The sequence below is a fragment of the Hyaena hyaena genome, unplaced genomic scaffold (genome assembly GCF_003009895.1).
Source record: "Hyaena hyaena isolate Hyena2069 unplaced genomic scaffold, ASM300989v1 scaffold_562, whole genome shotgun sequence".
NCBI lineage: Eukaryota > Metazoa > Chordata > Mammalia > Carnivora > Hyaenidae > Hyaena > Hyaena hyaena.
The window spans coordinates 1,068,046-1,087,481 of NW_024081198.1; the positions used below are offsets into that span (position 1 = coordinate 1,068,046).

Here is a 19,436-nt window from a genome sequence, read left to right on the forward strand (position 1 = left end):
TTGAAGGTTACCTGACATAGTGACCTTGCTGCTATCCATAAAGTCCCTACCTAATTACATAAAAAGAAAAAAAAAGTTAACACACAGCAAGACCTTCTTATATGCCTGACCATTTTAAGTTCTTAACCTGTAATGTAGGTACCATCACTACCCCTACTCTACAGATGAGGGGAGGGAGGCATGTAATTTAATCAGCTTAGGCAACGTTCTTCAGTAAAACAGCGAGATTCAAACCTAGGTATTCTGACTCCGAAGACCACACTCTCAACCATAATGCTGTATTAGCCTTTGTTTCTATTGCTCAGACAAAAACAAGCTTCAGAAAGTGAAGAGATTTGTTCCTTTCCTGGAGGCCACTTTCCCCACTGGCCTGACACACCACTGGTGTGGCACCGTTTCCTCTGCTGCTCTGGGGCACAGCTCTGAGCAGCACCACCCTTTAGATCAGAAAGCTGGCGGGCACTGGAGGGAAGAAAAAAATAAGAAAAAAGTGAAGGAGGTGCTGAAGGGGAGGAAGACTACGTGGGCGTAAGGAGTTCCCGGGCACAGAGCGGAGCAGGCGAAGTGGAGCACCTCCTGACACGGGAGGGGTCCTGAGAGGAGGCCAGCCCCTGGGAGCCGGGAGACAACCGGGACTGTCCTGACCTCAGTGCCCACTGTCTATGGTCACAGAAAACGGTACACGGAACAGGTAAATCAGAGGAAGGCAAGTGCAAAACTGACTCTGACTCTGACTCTGAAAATAAGGGACAGAACAAACCAAAGAAGAAGAAAGAAGAGTCAGAAAAGCCACGGGACTTGGCCAGTGGTCTGGAGCTGGATGGAGCCGATTACTGGAGCTACAGACTCTAGTGAAGAACTCATGTTCCTGATGAAATGGAAAAAATCTGATGAGGGTGACCCGGTTCCTGCCAAGGAAGCCAATGTCAAGTGCCCACAGGGGGTCACATCCTTCTAGAGGAAAGGCTGATGCAGCATTCCTACCTTTCAGAGGATGGTGACAAAGAGAGAAGAAGGCACTCTCCTGAGTACTGGCCCCTGTCATATCTGACTGTGGGTTTCAACTGGGTAGGGGGGTTCTACTTGTCTTGACACCAGAGGAGTGGCTTGAGGGGATGTCCTTTGAGGAGTCGGTACGGTTGCTGTGCTCTACAGCAGCCCAAGTGCGGTAAAGCCTGTGGGCGCACAGGGCACACACCCGTCCCAGGGGAGGGGAAGGGGGAGAAGGTTGCGAGGCAGCTCATTTTGTGTTTTGCTGAGAAAAGCGAGAGGCCTCCCATGAAGGACAAAACCTGCAGAATGGGTGTGTGGGACCGCAAAAGATCCTGGGGGTCTTCAAAGACCATCTCCACACTCCACAGCCTGCGCCCCAAAGTGCTAACTCTGCATTTTTACAGTGTAGCATGTGTGTAGCGTAGCTTTTGGTAAATACTGGTGTGTAATTTGTGGGTGGGCGGGATGGAGTAGGAAGGGAGACAGGCACGATCATTTTTGTCAAAATCTGGGGCCTGACTGGGCAAATGGTGAAACAAAGGAAAGACCAACCTAATGACGACTTGGTTCTATGTCCAGAATATTTTATCTTAAAAAAAAAAAAGTCACCGGTGACCTAAGTGAGGACTGTGAGAGACTGTTTAAAGCCTATTTAATAATGCCTGAAACTTCTCAGCCGAGGTGTTCCTTGCCTGAGCTTAATGCTGTTCCCAAGAAAGGGCTAAGTCAGTCAGTAAATCACCAGCTGCCACTAGTGGGACGGAAACTGGTTAAGGAAGAGCACACGCAGGCTGACTGTTCTGTCTCAGCGGTGCTAACTCTTGACGTCGCCAACACCCTTTCTTTTTCAATTATAAACTTACAGGTATCAGCTGGTTCATCCGAGCCGCTGGCCGAGGTACTTGGGGAGGGGAAGAGGTGGTATAGGAGGTGGGAGGGTAGGGAAAGAAAGGCTCATGCTCTTAACAATGGAAAACTCCTGGAGCCTCTCTGTTACTTGAACTTTGAACTCTGAAGCCACTGGGGGCAGCACTGAGCACAAGTTCACGGAATCACTTAAAAGGTGAATGATTTCAAAAGCCCTGGTCTCAGGACATTAAACTTTCATGCTGGGACACAGTGGTTCACTTTAAAACACAAAACAAGATTTTTCGAATCCTAAGAATTACCTGATACCTAAAATGCTGTCTTCAATCATGAGATCCATCAGTTCTTGACACTATCTAGACCTGCATCTATAAATCCATCATAAACTCTTTCTGGGCATGTATTCGGTTTTCTTGAAAACTTTGTTTAAATGTAAGCTTCATACCGCATTGTCAGTTTTCGTCTTGAAACTATAAATTTATTTTTAAAATGTGAAGAGAAACTCTAATAGAGGCCAATATTCCTCAATATTATTAAAAGGTCAGCACATGTAGACAGAATTTATCTCTGAAAGAAAACTAGAAGCAAATACATAAAAATGTTAACAATTATTCATTCGAGTGGTGGGATATACAGTTCACCCCTCAACACAGGTTCACCAATACAGATTTTTTCCCCAATAAATACAGTACCATAAATGTATTTCTCTTCCTTATGATTTTCTTCTTCTTTTTTAAATGTTTATTTATTTTTGAGACAGAGAGAGACAAAGCTTGAGGCGGGGAGGGGCAGAAAGTGAGAGAGACACAGAATCTGAAGCAGGCTCCAGGCTCTGAGCTGTCAGCACAGAGCCCGACATGGGGCTTGAACCCACAAACCGTGAGATCATGACCTGAGCTGAAGTCGGATACTTAGCCAACTGAGCCACCCAGGCTCCCCCCTTATGATCTTAATAATGTTTTTCCTCTAGCTTACCTTGGTGTAAGAATAAAGTGTTGCATATTATAATATTATGCATATAATATATACCACATACAAAATGTGTGTTAATCAACTATTTATCAGTAAGGCTTCTGGGAAACAGGCTAGTAACAGTTAAGTCTGGAGAGAGTCAAAAGTTATACGTGAAATTTTGACGGCACAGGGGTTTGGTGCCCATACTCCCACACTGTTCAAGGGTCAACTGTACAGTTTTTGTATACCTTTTAAATTTGGCAAAAACAACTTTAAAAAGAGAATGTAAGATAAAAGCACTAACAAACGGTATAAAACCTTAAAAATTAGATTTTTCACTTGTAGAAATTATTATTAAAAAGGATAAACAAGTTTTTAAAATCATATAATATTACTTCTGGCAGTTTATTCCCCCCACACCGGCATTTTATTTTCTGAGAGAACTTAAATGTCCCTTGAATAAATAAGAATGACAGCTGAAAAGGCATTATCCGGGACATAGTTTATAAACCGATGTTTTAATTTATAACATGGATTGATTTATTTAAAAATTTTTTAAATGTTTTATTTATTTCTGAGAGAGAGAGAGAGCGTAAGCAGGGGAGAGTCAGAGAAAGAGGGAGACACAGAATCTGAAACAGGCTCCAGGCTCTGAGCTAGCTGTCAGCACAGAGCCCGATGCGGGGCTCGAACCCACGAACCGTGAGATCATGACCTGAACTGAAGTCGGACGCTTAACCCACTGACCTACCCAGGCGCCCCAACATGGATTTAAAATATATGTACAGTGGAATACTACTCAGACAAATGAAATCCTGCCATTTGCAATGATATGGATGGAGCTAAAGAGTATTACGCTAAGCAAAATAAGTCAGAGAAACACAAATACCATGTGTTTTCACCCATATGGGTTACTTAAGAAACAAAACAAAGAAGGGAATAAAAAGAGAGGGAGAGAGAAAGACAAATCAAGGAACAGACTCTTTATTACAGAGAACACACCGAGGGCTCCCAGAGGGGAGGGAGGTGGGGGGGATGGGTGAAATAGGTGAAGGGGATTGAGGAGTGTACTTGTGATGAGCACCAGGTGATGTATGGAAGTGTTGAATTGCTATATTGTACACCTGAAACTAATATAACACTATAAGTTAATTGAATAAAAATAAAAACTTCAAAAAATTAAGTTTAGAGAGGATTAAAAGATGGGAACAAGTTTAAAGCAACTACTAGTAATAATCAAATAAAATATTAAGAAGAATAGAGTGATTTTAAGATTAAAGAATGATATAGCTGAAATGGGCCTTACAAATTCAAATCAGTCCTCTTACCTATGACATTTAATGGAAGTCACAGATTCCTATGACATTCAAGAAAAATGATAACCCTGCAAGGTTAAATGACTCAGTTACTGTTACAAAGACAGACTGTGACAGCGCACTAAAACTGAACCTCTTTATATATTTAATATATATATATTTCATTTGAGATATAAACATTAAAATTTTTTAAATGTTTATTTATTTTTGAGTGTGAGCAGCGGAGAGGTGGAGAGAGAGGGAGACACAGAATCGGAAGCAGGCCCCAGGCTTGGAGCTGCCAGTGCAAAGCTCAATATAGGGCTTGAACTCACTAACCACAATGACCTAAGCTGAAGTCAGATGCTTAACCAACAGAGCCACACAGGTGCCCCAAGATATAAACATTTTTAAAGGCATAATTAATACATAGTTTCTAACTTCATTCTCAAGGTTTTATACTTAGTATTATGTGAGATTCAGTTTCATTATCTAAGAGAAAGTTTAAAATATTCCCATCTAGAAATTTACCTATGAAGGAAGAGAAAAAGGCTGATGCTCAGGGAAACAAAGTAAGTTCTTCTCTATTCCCAAATACAGAATTTGCAGGAACCATAACAGGTTCATAAATTTCTAGCAGCTTATAGAGTTTACACCTGGAAAGCAGACCAGGTTCAAAGAGGTGGTGTTTAGAGAGATTAAGCCAATGAATTTCTTCTACCACAAGGAAACCTGTAAGGCTTGGGGTAGGCAGGCAGGTTCTCCTTTAGGTTTCATCAGTGCAGTAAGATTTATTTTTGCAGACTGCAATTTACTCAGATTACTTGAGGACAACATAAAATCTACACATAATGTTGTGACATTTATTTAGTATATATACTTTCAATTAAAATCCTATTTGAACTTGAGAAGTTATCAGTTCCTATAAGGAGAATTAAAAAGTTAAGGGTATGATGTTTGAAATAGTTGGTGGTACAAAAATATATTAATTATGTTAATGAAGTCATTAACTCTTCTTCCTAGGCATACAGCTAGTATCTCTGGCACTTAGATGTGGCCCATCTGATTCAGTTTAGAAGTGATACGTGCCACTTCCAGGCCTCATTCATCAGACTGTCCCATGTGTATTCCTCTACGCTCCACCACCACCACCACTATCTTTCTGGTTATGTTGACACTCTGGGTAACCTTGGAAACCACTTGTTGAAGCCTGTAGAGTCACTATCAGTCTAGGTCCCTGAATGACGGCATGAAGGTGAGCCACATACAGGAGACTTCTATCAACCTATACACAACCCTAGAAGTATCACATAAACAATAAATAAGCTTTTATTGAGTTAATCCACTTTTATTGGGTTAAACCTGAAAGTCTACTTGTTAGTATAAACTAGCTTACCCTATTAAAATATCTGAATACAATTCTGTATATTAAATTGATCCTGAATCTTGGAGATGATGTGAATGTCTTGACAAGAAGCAGAAAATGCAAGTTCATAATTAGATATTTTAGTATTTCATTTTGGAGAAGAGTACATTAGGAATGTGATATATTCTACAAAATAAGGAGAAACTATCCAAAGATTTTATGTGACCAAGGGTGGAATATTTTCTTTTTTAAGAATCTTCCGTAATCAGTAAAATTTTGCCTTAAACATATTCCCAAGAGTTTAACATTCTTATGGAACTAAATGAATCCGGTCACCTTTCTCTTATCAATTTTGGGTTTTTGTTTGTTTATGTATTTTGTCATTGAAAGGACAAAGGCACTCTGCTCTTCTCTGCCACCAACTTCACTTAGGCACTAATATATGGCATATAATTTCTGAGTCACTAATACTGACATAGGCAGATATGCTCTGGTTATATATCATTTACCACCTTGTCAATGGCAACTTGTAGGCATTCCAACTCACTTATTAAAAGAGGACTCTAAAACGTAACTCATGATTTTCCTCATCACTCCAAATCATGTCAGAAAGAACTCCAACATTCAAGTAGATGGCCCATCTAATAATTTAGCCTCAAAGCTGCCTGACTTCCAAATTCAAGGACAGAATTATACACTACATTATCACCTAGAACCGCTCCACCTCTTAGGCTACTGGGCACTGCTAGAGAAAAATCATGGACTCCAAACTCTTTTCTCTAGTTTTGCAGGAAGTTTCCTTCATTCCTCTGGAACTAGAAGTGAGGGAGAGATTAAGGTAAACTTAGTTCTGAGAAAGTAATAAATTGACCAGAAGTTTAAACCATTTATTTATTAAATGGGCATTTCATAATTTATTTATGAGCATTTTCATTTCATTTAGAAGCCAGTTTCAAAAACAAAAAGCCATTTTCCTAATACACTATACTTCACACCTAGGAAAGGCTTATTTCTTATTCTCTGTTTTTTCCCTATAAAGAGAACTCTGATTTTTAGCTAGGCACAATAGCACACAAAATAAAGGTAATATTCATCAGGCTTTGCTGGAGTTAGTTACATAAGCTAAGTAAAATGACTATTTTGACTAAATCCTGGCCAAAAAAATGTAATTAGAGTGCTTTTTGAGACTTCCTGAAAGGCCAATTAAAAGGTGCTGACTCTGCTATACAGAGGGTCCAGGTAAGCAAAGGCAAAGTCATTATTTTGTGGGGCGCCTGGGTGGCTTAGTCGGTTAAGCGTCTGACTTTCGCTTAGGTCATGAGCTCGCGGTTCGTGGGTTCAAGCCCCGCGTCGGGCTCTGTGCTGACTGCCAGCTCGGAGCCTGGAGCCTATTTCAGAGTCTGTATCTCCCTCTCTCTCTGACCCTCCCCTGTTCACGCTGTCTCTCTCTCTCTCTCTCTCTCCTAGAAATAAAAATATTAAAAAAAAAAAAAGTCATTATCTTGAACCATTTCTCGTAATCCCAAGCCATCTGCTCTTTACTATACCTTGTTTTCTCTTATTTTGGCCTATGTTATTTCCATATCTCTTTAATCCCTGAGTTTAAAGCTGTTGGAGAGGACACTCATAAGTAGAAATGAGCAAGCAGATAATTGTGGAGGGAGGAAGTGAGGGAAAAGTAAGGGAGGAAGCTCTATATTTTTCCCAACAATTACATGAAGATCACAATCGCTTTTGGATTAGGATGTAGTGCTGTGTAAGTGAATCAGCAGGATACCATAGTGCCTTCCTTCACCAATTTTTCTAGGTTAGGTACCTCTGAGCCCTCTGTCTCCCAACACCTTGATCCCTAGTACTAGCACCACAGGAATTAAACAAACTCCGTAGGGAGCCACTCTGCTGGCCTACAATTAAGAACACACAGCTGCAGATACTTGAATTTTACAGTACATTTAAGAATGCCACTTTCTTTAAAAAAAAAAAAAAAGCCACTATCTCTGTAGCTTCTAAGAGAACTTCCTTAATAAAGCACATTACCAAAAATATGAAAGAGAGACATTTCTAGAACTTCTCCATCAGCCAAAAATCAAATAATACACTCCTGGGTACCTGAGTAACTTCTGTTCTTATTTATCTGACATTCAGATAAAATCCCTCTCTGGTTCACTTCTCCACATCCTTCCAATTTTAAATTTTAACCATTCTACTAAAGATGAACGTGCAACACAATCTCTGGCTTTAGCCATGTTCTGAATTCTGCTGCGCAAAGGATGTAGGTAAAACACCAAGACACAAAGTGCTACTCTCCTAGAATTTGCCAGAGAATGCACGAACCTTGATTAAGTTTGCCTGCTCACCTGCAGTTTTAGAAAAAATTTACAATAACTACTATAATAATTCAGGATAAATTCTAGGTCTTAATTATTTGGTGATATATATATAATTTTTGATTATTAAATATATAGTTCATAATAACACCCAGTATTTGTACATCTAATAAAATTTAGAATATTAGATCAAAGTATGAATTAAGAGATTTTAATCTTACTCCCCATGTAGGATGTATTCACTTTGACTAAGTCTGTGTAATAAAATACTTGAATCAAAACTCTTATCTGGCTTTCATGAGGCTCCAATAATCACCAGGGCTGGCAGATCAGAGAACATGGCAGGCATATGTGACAGTACATGTGCAGAGTACTGAGTCAAACGGTCACTAGGACTGTATTCTTCTTTACTAGGAGGACATAAAATCCAAATGTGACCCATTTATTTGGATATCTGGATAGGAATCAGTATGGAGAAAGCTATGTGACAAAGTTTGAGCCACACTGATCTCTTTTCACCACAAACCTAGTCCAAAAGCTGCCTATTTATTGTCTTTAGGACTCTGTCGTTAAGCCTGACCATAGTAATAGCTTCAAAACTTTTCTTAATCTCTTGGGGGCGAGAAATAAACGTGCTTGTATATACAGAGAGAATCGTAAGTCTCATCCCATTTTTAGAGTAGTAAAGTTTTAGAATAAAAATAGAGTTGACCCTTGAACAAAGTGGTACTTAGGGGCGCCAACATTGTGCAATTGAAAATCTGTGTATAACCTTTGATTCCTCCAAAACTTAACTACCAATAGCCTCCTGTTAACAGGAAACCCTACCAATAACATGAGAAGCCAATTAGCAAATATTTTGTATGTTGAATGTATTATATGCTGTATTCTTACGATAAAGTAAGCTAGTGAAAACATGTTTTAAGAAAATCATAAGAAAATACATTTATGGTTCTGTATTTATGGGAGAAAATCTGCATATAAGTGGAGTTTCTCAATATAAACTCCTGTGGCTCAAGGGTCAACTGTGGCTGGAAGAAGTTTAGATGATCCTATTTGAATATAACTCATTTTAACAGGTTGGAGTTAGTTTAAACTCGACCTAACCCATGGGAGCCTTTCTGACATGATGTGAAGCTCATTAGGAAAATTCATTTTGAATTCTTCTAAGCAGTCTGAATTATATCACTTCCAGAGAAAAGGATAATCCGAATATCTCACCTACTGAATATTTACATTATCAACTAGATAGATACCATCCTTATCAAAAAGGAGAAAAAATGGAAGTATTTGAAATTCTTTTATATATACTTGCTATATTCTAAATTCTGGAGATGGAGTTGAGTACTAAAATGAGTAAAAGATAATTTAGTGAATGAGGAAAAAAGCAGAAAACATGAGTTCTACTTTCCCAATCTAGAAAAATAACTCTTCAATACAGCACTAAATTTCCACATTTTACTTAGCTTATATAATCTATCAATTTGTGAAGAGAATAAAGAGGTAAAGGGTTACTTAAAGAGGAAGATAAAAAGCATATCTAGAAAATCCTGTTTAGTACACAAATGACTGTTTTCCTTAACACTAGGTAATATCACAAATAAAACTTGTTTGATTTTTTTAAACACATTTTTCTCCAACACAAGAGTGTTTACACTAAACAAAGTAAAGTTACTCAAATTCTCAGTGTTTGGTACAACAATTACAGGAGATCTGTGAGAATCAATAGTCTCCAGTAGAAACTTGCCCATCAAGTTTAAATAGAAGAATAAAATCTCTACTGCATTATAAGTTTGCTGCATTTCCTATGTAAGTTAAATATTACAGCATGGGTAGAAAAAAGTACTAATTAGAGCATATTACTAAGGTTTATATATCTTAAAAAGCGGTATAACATAAGAACTAAAACAGCGAAAGCTGAGATCATGTAAAAAATTTTCACTGAAAAACTTCTACATTTCATGAATAAGTTAAAAACTCATTTTATCATTTAAAAAGTCATATTTAACCTTGCAAATACAAAACATGAGGAAATTAAAAGACTTCAGGGTTTTCTAGTTGTTTTGTTTATTTTGTTAATGGCTATTTCGATCTGCCACTCTGCCCCAAATCTCTATCATGGTTACTCTACAAATTTTTCTATTATGTTGCTCTTAGAAGATGACATAACTTTCTATTTCAGAGAAAACAGAAGTCATCAGTCAAGAACTACTTCAGTTAGTTGCCACTACACATGTATAATCTCTGTGTCTTCCCATACCTTCCTCCTGTTACACTGGAAATGGCATTGTTCCTATTATGTAAGATTAAATTATTCTCTTGTGCTTTAACTTTCATTTCCCATCTGTACCTTGGACTCTGGCTAATTAATTATCCCCTCTTCTTCCTTGGGGCTTAGTGTTCCTCTTCTTTCGTTCAGTTTTTAAACATATTTAAGGGTCTTTCATCCAAAAACAAAAAAATCAATTCCGTATTTCTTAAACTACTGCCCTCTCTTATCCCCTTCATGGCCAAATTTATAAAAGGATTGCCAACACTTACTTAGTCTTGTCCACGTGACCTTTTCTTTAACTTTATCTCAACTTCTCCAACTATAATCTGACTTTCACCTCCAAGACCTCACCAAGATCACCCATGACCTCCTTATTGCTAAATCCAGTGAACACTTTTTCAATTTCTCATCTAAGATGACCTCCTCTGGTTGAGCTCATTGAAACTGACTATAGTACTTCTTAGAAGTACTATCTTTTGTTGGCTTCCATGACTCTCCTGGCTTTACCTGTCTCGATCTTACTTCTCAGCTTTTTGCATAGTTCTATTTTCTGACAGTCTTTTAAATCACTGATGCTCAACAGGACTCTTAAGTACTTTTCTCCTCATATTCTACATATTCTGAACAATGTCATCCATTCTTATGACTTTCAACACCTGATGATTTCTAAATCTACTGCTATAGTACAGACTTCTCTCCTGAGCTTCAGATCTATGTATCTAACTGGAGATTTCCCTTCAGCTGTCCAAAAGATACTTTGACCCACTGCACAAATTAAGAACATCATCCATGTACACTCCCCCTGACATTTTTCCTCCTGAGGACCCAGTCCTCATGAACTGGCTCCACAGTCCACCTAGTATCCAAGACAAAAACTTGAATATCATCCCAGACGCTTCCTTCCATCTGTCTCATCCCTAAAATCCAATCCTGTTGATCTTACCTCCTGAATCTTTCTCTAATGACATAAATTCTCATTGCTTCATTGCTATTCTTCCAGTAAAGTCATACCGTTTCTTGTCTAAAGAAATATTATAGGTAAAAACTGTCTGACATGTATTATCTTAATTAAAGCATACAGAGAATCATATACTCTGACATTCTCATCTAAGAAGCCATAGCATCTTGGGGTGCCTGGGTGGCTCAGTCGGTTAGGCGTCTGACTTCGGCTCAGGTCATGATCTCACGGTTCGTGGGTTTAAGCCCCACGCACGGCTCTGTGCTGACAGCTAGCTCAGAGCCTGGAGCCTGTTTCAGATACTGTGTCTCCCTCTCTCTCTGACCCTCCTCTGCTCACGCTGTCTCTCTCAGATATAAATTAAAAAAAAAAAACATTAAAAAAAAATTTTTTTAAATAAAGAGGCCATAGCATCTTACCAGGACTCCTACTTTTTAGCATTTCATCCCTCCATCTAAATCCCCATCCAGTCATACTAATAGTCCTAAAATGCAAATTTGATTACATCATCCTCAAGCCTAAGAATCTGTCAATGTTTCTCTATGACTCTTTTTTTTTTAAATGTTTATTTATTTTTGAGAGAAAGTGAGTGCTGGGGAGAGGCAGAGAAAAAGGGAAACAGAATCCCAAGAAGGTTTTGTGCTGGACAGCAGGGCTCAAACTCATGACCTGGGAAGTTGTGACCTGAGCCAAATTCAAGAGTCAGATGCTTAACCCAATGAGTCACCCAGGCACTCCCCTATTACTTTTAAGGTAAAGTTCAAATTCCTTGATTGAACTTAGAAGGCTCTGTACCATCTGCCTCCTGATTACCTTCTAGCCTCAAGTCCGTCTGATCACTCCTGCCTCAAATTCTTTGCTATACAGCTGAAAGAAACTGACCTTTCAATTCTGGAAGCACACTATGCTTATTCCCATACATGTTACTTCCTCCTGGAACACATTTCTTCACCCACCATGCCTCCTGTTTCCCTAATAATTCCTACCAATCCTTTAAATATCAATTTAGGTATTACTTTCTCCAGGAAGCTACACTTATGTTCTAAGTCTGGGTTATATGTCCTTCCTGCATGAATTCCATAGTAGACTCTATTTTTGCCATGAAATCACTTTCCTGTACTGTATTATGATCATTCTATATCCTCACAAGATTGTAGGCTACAGAAGAACATTAATTTTCTTTCATCCACCACTAAATCTCTAGTACCTACTGTATATCAAGAGACGTTCCTTCAGTAAAATATATGAATGAATAAATGGACCAATGGAAAGATGGATGGATAAACTGTTTCTAAATGGGACATGATATGAAAATTTTGATTTTATGGCTATGAAATCAAACTGCTTAATACAGGAGTCTTAAAAAATATTAATCACTTGGAGAGAATCATGTGCTGTAAGATAAATGATCTTCCCTAATACTTTTCCAGGACTAGAAAAATACTCTTTAGTACTTAAGAGCTATTAACATAATGGACACTATTTAAAAGAGAATGAAGTGGAAGGGGAAGAGATTAAAGGAGCCATTTGCTGCCAGAGCTGCCATGTTGAGAGCAACTAAGAATCTTTGGAAAACTCGTATAGGAATCGTATAGGAATCCAGTGGTCAACAGTTTAGATATATAATTTTATACAAGCAACCATCTCAAAATAAGAAAACATTAAAATATTTAATACTAAAAGACTAAGGACTCCAAAAAGAATGCATCGTCTGTCTTTCATACACTTAGGAGAGAGAAGGAAACAAAAATGTATGCACTCTGCATTTACTACCTCATGATGCTGAAACTAGTTACTAAATTCACATCTACTACTAATGCTATGACTCCATGTCCAATCATTAATCCTCACAAATAACACACTGAGGTAATACATCCATTATTTTATCTTGCATTAATTTCCTAATCTCTAGAGTCAAATGCAAATTTGCAAGGATGAGATGATTTTGTAAAAAGTAAGCTTCCTAAAGAACTGCAATCATAAAATAGAACTTATTTTGGGATTTAGAATTCATTCATTCAGTTATTAAATAAGAATTTATTAAAACTTTATGAACTACAAAGCTTATGTCCTATATGGAGGATGAATGAAATCTCCCTCAATGGCACTTCAAAACTTTAGGACTAATATAATTGTTTTAATAATCTCAAGTGTCTTTTTTAATCTTTAGGTAGAAAATAGCATCCATTTTTTAAAAATTATTAAAGATAAACTGTTTATTCAATCCATGAGAGGGAAGCTACATTTTACTTTACTTTGTACTCATAAACATCCAGCCTAAAATTACATAAAAAGAATTACATGTGAGAATGTGAGAATCAATTAGTAAGTCACATTAAACCCAAATACTATTTACTTGAATTCCAATTCAAAATAGAATACTTCTTTTCTTTTTTTAAAGGGAAGATTATATAGATCAAGGGAAAATAACTGTATACACCTTCATTCAAACTGACTACTGTGCATTATTTGACAATTTCCAAGTCTTAGAAGAAAATTAGAGATGAGATTTTTTTTTTAAGTTGAAAGTCAGAACAGTTTCATTTCCTGATTCCCAGCATGAATCTGATATCCATAAAATGTTGTCAACTATCTTTCACTGCAACCCAGACAAAAGAGCACACACCTCTGTAAACTTTTGGTTTGATGTAACGAGAAACAGGATATATTTTTTTTCCAAATTCATCCAAATTTTATTTTGTGATTTACTTAGCAAAAAAATCTACACCCAAATCACAGTATGTGAATCTATAACAGAGCCACTAGAAGGGATGAGAGTAGAATCTGGTGGATTTGCCACAGAGTGATCCAGGACACCAAAAGAGGGGAGCACCCACTTAATTAGCTTCCTATACAACAATGTTCTTCTACACAGAATTAGCCTGTCTTCAGTTTTATATCTTTGTGGCTTCCCTCACTCTATAAAAGGTTGGGAATCTTCTACATTTATACATCTAGCAAATTCTGCAATATTCTGGGAAAGAATAAGCATAACCTCATGTCTCAAAATATGCTGCCTTAAAAAGAAGTTGGGGACGATATACAGTGAAAGAAATTAAAAATGCATGATTATTGGCAATTATTATGGAACTATACCAAAGAGATACAAACTACACCAAAGAGATACTCCCCACTTGAGAGTAACACTAAATTAAGTTGCTTAAAGCTTTTTAAGATGTGTAGTCAAAAATAGATGTGTTCTGTACAATAAGTAAAATATAGACGAAAGTGTATTAAGCAATCTACATTTTTTTATTCTGGACCTTAAACAAACAGGCAGTTCTAGAACAAAGTTTTTTTCCACTAGTAAAAATAATGCTTTAAGGCTGAAACTCTAAGGTTCCAAGCAAAATCTTTTCAACATCTCTTTATAATATTAATAAAGTTCAAGGCCATGTCTACTGAAAATTTTTGGCAAGCCAAACTTGCACAATTAAAATAAATACAGTGTCATGTGACTGGTCTCCCAAAGCCTGGAATTTTGACCTTGACAGAAGTCTTCCCATTTCTAATGCTATAAATAACCGGCATTTAGCTGAACAAAATATTAAAACTATTAATTCTCACAGAATGTGGTTGTGCCTTTTCAGTGCGTATGTCCCATGTAAATGTTTAGCATGGGCTTACTCATTTGACAAATAGTTATTGTGTGTCTACCAGGGCTAGGCCCCATACAAAGCAATGAAGATATAAAGGTGACCAAGACCAACATAATGCCTCTCCTTAAAGGAGAAAAAAAAGCAGAGAAGACAATATTAGAAATGTGTCTCTCTAAGTTACTGCTGTTCATGCCTATTTTTAACTTATATATTCTCATAACATGTACAGGTTAATTTATTGCTAGGCTTATGGTTAACGTAACATGATGAGTAAAAGAGGCTTTATACATCAAGTTTCTTAGTAAAGTTTCAAACCTCAAAAGGAATCATTTCTACTACTTCAAGAATTTCATAATAAAAGCATAATTTTAAAAAAGCATAATAATTGAAGGGCAGCATAGGTTTAAAATATTTCTGACAAAATGGCAGATCGACCTCATAAGTTTCTTTCAACCTGTTCCTCTCTTAAACATATTAATATCACAATAAAGGAGCTTTTGAAAAAAAAAAAAAAAGGTAGAAGCAGGAGTGACTGGGCGGCTCATTCAGTTACGCGTCGTCAGACTTCAGCTCAGGTCATCATCTTGCGATTTATGAGTTCAAGCCCTATGTCAGGCTCTCTGCTGTCGGCAGGAAGCTCACTTTGTATCCTCTGTCCCCCTCACTCCACCCCTCCCCCACTGTCTCTCTCAAAAATAAACATTAAAAAATAAAAGATAAAGGTACAAGCATACATGAACTAAGACAGAGAAAAGGAGCGTAAACCAAAACGATCAAGAGAATTCATCAAATTTTTATGGGATGGAAGAATGATAAGTAACTTAGGGGAGCAGAGGCAATACCTGAGTATTGTGGAGGAGGAAACCAAATGGAAATAAGCTGATTGGAGTTACAGATCCCAGAAAGGATAAGGCCTTGGAAAAAGAAGGAGCTGTGAAAGCAAATGAAGTAATGCGGCTGCAAACAGAGCATCAGATAACAATAGGTAAGAACATGCTTGGAGACTTCCCCAACACACAGGCTCTCACATACGGGTGCGCATGCGCCTACATCTACACCTGTAAGTCCTCCAACCTCTCCTATTCTTTGGGCCAACTCAATGACACCAGAGAAAAGGACTTCTAAAACACTGACATTTAGATACCACTCTATTAAAAAGTATAGGTCACCAATTAAAAGCTATTCTCATGTACAAATGGCTTCTGAGTAGCTCTCATATATAGATAGGCAGCAACCACAGATATGTGAGGAAAACCTCCAAAATGAAAGTGAGGGCTTAGAAAATCAAACAAGAATAAAAATGAAGCTAGAAGAAACAATACAATGCATGAAGTGGAAGACAATTATAAAAAAACTATAATTAATATCCTTAATGGAGATATTACCAGCCATAAAACAAAACATAATGCTGTACCACAAGAATATTAGAGAACAAAAAATAGTTTTGAATTTGAAAACAGCCTAGCTGAAATAAAACTCTCAACAGGCCAGTTAGAAGATAAAGTCAAAGATCTTTCCCATACAAACAAGCAAGGAAACAAAAAGATTAGAAAGTGAGAACAGATTAAATTAGATTAGGAACTGTCAGGAGGTTGAAATTCAGACTAACAGAGGTTCCAGAAAAAGAAAACAGACAAAATGGAGAAGGGGAAATTGTCAAAGAAATAATACAGGAAAAGTATATAGAACTTTTAGACACGAATTTCCATATTCTATTCCTCAAGTTCCTAGTAAAATAAATGAAGAAAAAAAAAAAAAGGCCCACACAAAGTACTTTATTGTGAAAGTTTCAAATACCAAGGGGTAAAAAGAAACTATAAAAGTTTTCAGAGCTGGGGGAAAAAAATGATTACCAAAGCAATAATAATCCTAATTATATGACTGGAGACTCTGTAAGAGTCAGAGTGCTTTGGTATTACTTGTACAGGAATTTTTTATAAACACTAATTACACAATAGATATAAATAAATGAATAAAATTACAAAAATTTACTGAATGTTCACTACATGCTAGTGTAATGCTGACTATAATTTTAACCATTTAAAGTGTATTAACTCGTTTAACTCCCCTAATTCTATGGGGAAGTCACTATTAAGTATGGTCGTTTTAAAAAAACTACATGATAATATCTCTCAATTTTAAACCTAATATTAATTTTTAAAAAGAAAAAATACTTTTTTAATGCTCGCTACCTTCCCAATCTGTTCCCAGATCAACCATGGTGGGTTAAAAATTCTGTCGTGGTCAATCAGGACGAAGGGAGAAGAGGAGTGGGCGATGAAAGTTTAGGGTATTTACTGCTAGTATTTTATTTTAAGTATTCGATGTATAAAAGTACTTTATGCTATGTATTTGTGATTTGCTGCTAGAAGGCCCATTCGGTAGATTCCCGGGTTCAAATGCATCAATAATCTCCACGGAAAGAACGCACTTACATCAGATCACTGACATGTATTCCGGCAAAGAATAAAGCATCTATACATTTCCCTATAGTTAAAAACAGAAGCGCTCTGGGGCGCCTGGGTGGCTTAGTCGGTTGGGCGTCCGACTTTCGCTTAGGTCATGATCTCGCGGTTCGTGGGTTCGAGCCCCGCATCGGGCTCTGTGCTGACTGCCAGCTCAGAGCCTGGAGCCTATTTCGGAGTCTGTGTCTCCCTCTCTCTCTGACCCTCCCCTGCTCACGCTGTCTCTCTCTCTCTCCCCTAGAAATAAATAAAAATTAAAAAAAAAAAAAACAGAAGAGCTCTTTTTTAAATTACTGTCATCTAAGCCCTTCATACTCTTAAGTCTTGCAAAGGAAATTTCCCTAGATGACTCCTAGTCATTTACATGACTATTAAACATATTGATGGACAAAAAAAAAAAAATCATAACCCTTTTACCCATTCTTGTCTTACCCTCCTCTTTACCTTATATGATAGGTACATAATGATACTTGCACAGTTCCATTTGAAGATCTTCTGGAGGAGTTAGCTTTATGCAGTTTCCTATTTGTGCTGTTCTACCCATCTTCTCACTTACTTACCTTCCTTACTTACAGTTCCTGGCTCGGGAGGGGCGGGGAGTAGAACACTCTTGGGAATAAGGGCCTGCAGTACATCATGTAGCTGCTCGCGAGACCTCAGACCACTGCTGCAGAGCTCCTCCCACCGCACTAGACCACCTGGACCACTTGCTGTTGCCCGGCCCGGCCCGGCCGCTCCCATCCCTCCCAACCCAGCTCTCCACTCTCTGCCTGCTGACTTCTTCGCGGCCGTTTTCTTATTTTGTCTTGGATTGAGGTTTTGGTTGGCAGGTGGTACCCGCAGCAACCTTCACGGCCCCGGCATCCACGGCAGCATCATCCACACCTTCCCACCAGCTGGGTTAACAGACCCGGGGCTGCGCGCCTGGCCTAGGTCTTCGTCTCTCACTCACAGGACGTCCCTATCTGCGGCCGCAGGGCTCCCACGGCCACAGCGGCCCACAGTCTCAAGCGCACCCCGCGTGACAGTCACACCTTCCCTCCCCGAGCTCCGGTGGAGCACCTGGGGACCCTACCCTCCGGCGTCACCTGCGGGGCAGCCCCAGCGCGCGCACGCGCTCACGCACCTACCGTTTCCTTGGCAGCCGCCACCGGGATGGGAATCAGCCCCCGGCCGCGGGGCGGGTCCTCCGGCTCCGAGACCGAGCTGTCCGAGGGGCGCGCGAGGGCGGGGGCCCACGCGGAGTCGGCCCTGGGGTCCCCGTACAGCTGGTAGCACACGAGGCCGACCAGCCCCCCGCCGGCTGCTGCCGCGATGCTCAGCTCGCCCCAGCGCCTCCGCCGCCGCCAAGCCGCCTCCGCCACAGCCCCGTCTTCCTCCTCCCGGCAGGAGAAGGGCCGGCCAGCCGGGCCCGGGGCTATCCCCGCCGGCCGCCCCCACGGCCCCGGAAAGGGATGGTGAGGGGAGGGCGGAGGCGGGAGCCGAGGCGGCGGCCACAGGAGCCTCCGCAGCGCAGCCATTGCGGGAGCTGCCCGCACCAGAGCTAGGAGCGGGCGGGAGTCGGGAGAGGGCGGGGGGGGGGGGGGGGGGGGTGTTGCACCGAAACCTCGCGAGAAGTCAGTGTGCGGAGGTTCGATGCTGTCCGAGAGCGACCCCTACAAACGTGCGGCCTGGGGTACCTGGTCGCGGGCCTTCAGCTGGGGCGACCGGGGGTCTCCGGCCCGGAGATGCCCGGGAAGGGGGCGGATCCCGGCTACTCCCCCGCCCGGCGCTGGCGTCTCCACCCCGCGCTCAGAAATAACTGCGCCCGCCCCGGCGGCACCTGACTGCGCGAGAAGCCAGCACCGCGGGCCACAGCCGAGTCAGCGGAACTGCAGAGAGCCCTCGTGGGCGAGGGTGTCCGGGCGTCCTTTGGCTAAACTTGACCCTTCGGCTTGGCCCGCCCGGGTGGGTCTTGGATCGTTGGTAGCGCCCCTCTAAGAAAGGCACGGCCCCTGACAGGTCACGGAGACCTTGCAATTGTACCTTCAGGTGTAAAATCATGAAGTAAAGTGTGGCTCGAGTCGTAAAGGGGGCAGATTTAAGTCAAAGGCTGTTTTGGCTACACAGCGACAGATTCCGGACTTTTAATGGGGGAAGGCCAACGGTTTTTAGTTACGGTTAAGTTTTTTTGTTTTTGTTTTTAAACATTACCTACCATACCTTAATTCATCAAATCAGAAGTGTCTTGAAAGACAACCTTTTGTAGGGAGGCTGTTGGTATAAATATAACCGATTGTGATTGTGTCATCTGTTTTTGTTGCTGCTGTACCTATTTGTTTGCTACACTGTCAGTGTCAC

The 19,436-nt window shown here is 39.8% G+C and overlaps 1 protein-coding gene across 3 annotated transcripts in view; it reads right to left on the reverse strand.

Annotated features, from left to right (window-relative positions):
- MICU3 (mitochondrial calcium uptake family member 3) overlaps window positions 1-18,616 on the reverse strand; it is a 97,132-nt gene extending 78,516 nt beyond the window's left edge. For all 3 annotated transcript variants that reach the window (XM_039256282.1, XM_039256283.1, XM_039256281.1), the window contains exon 1: window positions 18,227-18,616. In XM_039256282.1, coding sequence (XP_039112213.1) covers window positions 18,227-18,616 — 390 coding nt within the window. The remainder of the gene's footprint in view (window positions 1-18,226) is intronic.
- Between the last annotated feature and the right edge of the window lie 820 nt (window positions 18,617-19,436).